Below are 3,732 nucleotides of genomic sequence, written 5' to 3'. Positions count from 1 at the left end.
AAAATATTATTTTTTCCATTCTTTTCCTAAGTTACATTATCATCACCTTATCCCAGTTCTCTGCATATTTCTTGTTCCCCCTACCTTGAGTTTCAGCCAGAGTCTCATTTCTAAACAGAAGCCAGCTTCATATTTTTGGAGCTCCCAGAATACCCAAAGAAATCAATTGCCTTACCTAGTTCACATGCTCTAATAAGAATGACTTTATATTAAGTCAATAGCCACTGTATTACAGTTTGTCCTAAAGCTTACCCTAATAAGAACTGTGGGCAACAGGGTTTCCCTGAGGCCTCAAATCTAGATAGGGCCTTCTTCTTTTTTTTTCCAGTTTACCAAAATGGCTTTATTTTATTTATTTTTTCAAATTTTTATTTAAATTCTATAGTTAACATATAGTGTAGCATTGGTTTCAGGAGTAGAATTTAGTGATTCATCACTTACATATAACACCCGGTGCTCATCACACCAAGTGCCCTGCTTAATGCCCATCACTCATCTAACCCATCCCCCATCCACCTCTCCTCCAACAACCCTCAGTTTGTTCTCTATAGCTAAGAGTCTCTTATGGTTTGCCACCCTCTCTGTTTTTATCTTATTTTATTTTTCCTTCCCTTCCCATATGTTCATCTGTTTTTTTCTTAAATTTCACATGAGTGGAATCATATGGTATCTGTCTTTCTCTGACTGACTTATTTTGCTTAGCATAATACTCTCTAGCTCCATCCATGTTGTTGCAAATGGCAAAATTTCATTCATTTTGATGGTTGAGTAATATTCCATGGTATATATATATATATATACCATCTCTTCTTTATCCATTCATCAGTTGATGGACATTTGGGCTCTTTCCATAATTTGGTTATTGTTGATAATGCTGCTATAAACATCGGGGTGCATGTGCCCCTTTAAATCAGTATTTTTGTATCCTTTGGGTAAATGCCTAGTCGTTGAATTGGCTGGGCTGTAGGATAGTGTTATTTTTAACTTTCTGAGGAACCTCCATACTGTTTCCCAGAGTGGCTGCACCAGTTTGCATTCTTAACAACAAGGTAAGAGGGTTCTAGATAGGGCCCTCATAATTCTTTGGGCTTTCTAGTCTCCTGACAGACAGACCCTTTGACCAAGGTAAGGGATGAGGGTCACTAAGAGCCCCAAGCACTGAGGTAACCCAGAATGGACCCCTCACCTCATACCAGTGACTATATACTAGAATTGGGTTTAGTAAGCTAAATCTACATATGCTAGAAGTAACAACCACACTACAAATACATTTTTTTACTATTTCCATTTTCATGTTTTACAAACTTCAAAGATTTTTTCAACATTTTTTTTGAGTTCACAGTGCCAGATTAATATTGTTTTATAGCATTTTATTGGCATGTATACTGAAGTTCAAAGAGCTTTAAGTGCGATTCTCAGGTAAATCTTTCAGTCAAGGGCAGAGCCTGAATTTAAACCTGGCTCTTATGACTCTAAGTTAATTTCTTTTGCAACTATATCCTACTTGATATTGATGAAATCCCACATCATTTTAAGACATGAGCTTCACCTTCTGACATGTGAATGAAGAGAAGTTCAATGTGGAGGGAAATTATTCAAGGCAGTTACTGGGGCCATACCTTTTTGCAAATCTTATTCTCTCTTTAGGAATTTTGTAATATCTGCGGGGTTTAAATGTGAGTGGTTTTGTTTTGTTTGTATTTTTCTTGTGGCAAAGTAAAGAGATAGTTTTAGAATCTCTGAGATATTCCTTCCAGTGGCTTTGCAAATTGGGAGGAATGGGGGAAATATATTGTGATTGTCCTGTGTGGGAGTGCTGGAGTTTTACAAAAATATTCCCAATGTTTACTTCTGCTTTGATCTTATTATTATTTCCCTAACCCGTCATAAAAAATCCTTATAGGGCTAAATGTCAATAGCCTTTAGGGTTAAGCATCCTTAGTACACGCTCTCTTATCTGTTTTGTCCTGACCCCATAGATAACAGGGTTAAGAGCAGGGGGAACAACCACGTACAGATTGGCCAGAAGAATGTGGATGTAATGAGGGATGTTGTGGCCAAAGCGATGTGTCATGAAGGAGAAGAGGGCTGGTAGGTAGAAAGCTACCATGACACAGACATGGGAGCCACATGTGCCAAGTGCCTTGAGCCTGGCATCCCAGGAAGGTAGATGGAAGACTGCTAGGAGGATTTGAACGTAGGAGAATCCAATCACAGAAAGGTCAATGTATCCCACTGAGAAAGCAATCAAACCATAGACAACATTGATCCTAATATTGGCACAAGCCAACTTTGCCAAACCCATGTGTTCACAGTAGGTGTGAAGAATAACCCGGACACCACAGAAAGGCAATCTTAGGATGAGAAATATGAATGGAGTCACAAACACCAAAGTCCTGACTATGATGACTATGCTCAGGATAGCTATCACCTTATTGGTGAGGATCATACTATATCTCAGGGGGTTACAGATGGCAATGTATCTATCTATGGCCATGACTGTCAGCACCACAGACTCCAGGCCAGTACATATATGGATAGTATACATCTGTGTGATGCAAGCACCAAACCCAATCTCCCTGAGATTGAACCAGAAAATTCCTAGCATCTTGGGGATGGTGGCTGTAGACAGGCCAAGATCAGTGCAGGCCAACATGGCCAGGAAGTAAAACATGGGTTGGTGGAGGCTGTGTTCAGTCTGGATCACAAACAGGATAGTAATGTTCCCTAGGAGGGCTGTCAGATACACTGCAAAGAAGGGGAAGCCAATCCAGATGTGCACATCTTCTAGTCCTGGAATCCCCACAAGAAGGAAGGAAGAGGGGTGAAACTGTGTATTGTTGGAATGCAGCATATTGGTGGGAGTTGGTTATAGACTCATTTCTTGCAGGAGTTTTCTCGCTTCCAGGGAGAGACCCTAACCTCTTTCATAGCATGTTGCCTACTTTCTGGAGAAACAGAAAATCCATTCTTTAATTCCATAATACAGCAGAGGAAGCCTAAAGAGGCAATGTGAGGCACAGTTAAAAAGGCACTCTTACTTCAAAATATTTGCCTCATCTACATAGAAAACCATGTAAAAAATTTCCAAATACAGCAGTCCTGAATGTTTCTTCCCTTCCATGTGTAAGGAAGAATCTGCATATGCAAATATTTATTATCAGTTTTGTCTGTTAATCATAAACAAGGATGTAAAGCATAAACAAGATGTTGTGTGTGTGTGTGTGTGTGTGTGTGTGTGTGTGTGTGTGTGTAGTATCACAGGACTGGGAATGAGATGGATGGTTCAGGGGAATGATACTTCAAAATAGAGGGACTGGATAGCTGGTGCTTAGATCTGAGCTAAGGAATGGATTAAGAAATTTAGACACATTGGGAGACTATTATGTGATTCAAGCAAAGTAATACCCCTCCTAGAACTACAAAGTCTTATCATTCAGTAGGTTAAATCACATTCTCATTCCTAAACAGTTTAACCCTGGTTGTTCCCAGATATTTTGAAGAAACTTTTGTGATTTTTGATCTTCTTTTCTGCCTTCTTCATGATGCATCACATTAATGGATAATCCTTCATGCTGCCTGGATAGTGACAATATGTCTATCTTTTTTTACAGTTAGAGCAGTACCAAGGCCAGATACTTGCCTGCATTTGGGAACAGGTTAAGTTATATTAGTGCTTTAGCTAGTTTCCCTTATATAGTGATGGAAGCTAATGTGTTGAAGCTGGCATCA

General features: G+C 39.4%; 1 protein-coding gene across 1 annotated transcript; it reads right to left on the bottom strand.

Moving 5' to 3' along the window:
• Positions 1-1,912: 1,912 nt before the first annotated feature.
• Positions 1,913-2,854, bottom strand: LOC124505718 (olfactory receptor 52E5). Its single transcript, XM_047071732.1, has one exon. The coding sequence runs from the start codon at positions 2,852-2,854 to the stop codon at positions 1,913-1,915; it is 942 nt and encodes a 313-aa protein (XP_046927688.1).
• Positions 2,855-3,732: the final 878 nt, after the last annotated feature.

The sequence above is a fragment of the Lynx rufus genome, unplaced genomic scaffold (genome assembly GCF_022079265.1).
Source record: "Lynx rufus isolate CCGP_SWC_20201006 ecotype Redwood Valley unplaced genomic scaffold, mLynRuf1.p SCAF_9, whole genome shotgun sequence".
NCBI classification, from domain to species: domain Eukaryota; kingdom Metazoa; phylum Chordata; class Mammalia; order Carnivora; family Felidae; genus Lynx; species Lynx rufus.
This window is presented reverse-complemented; position numbering and strand designations above follow the sequence as displayed.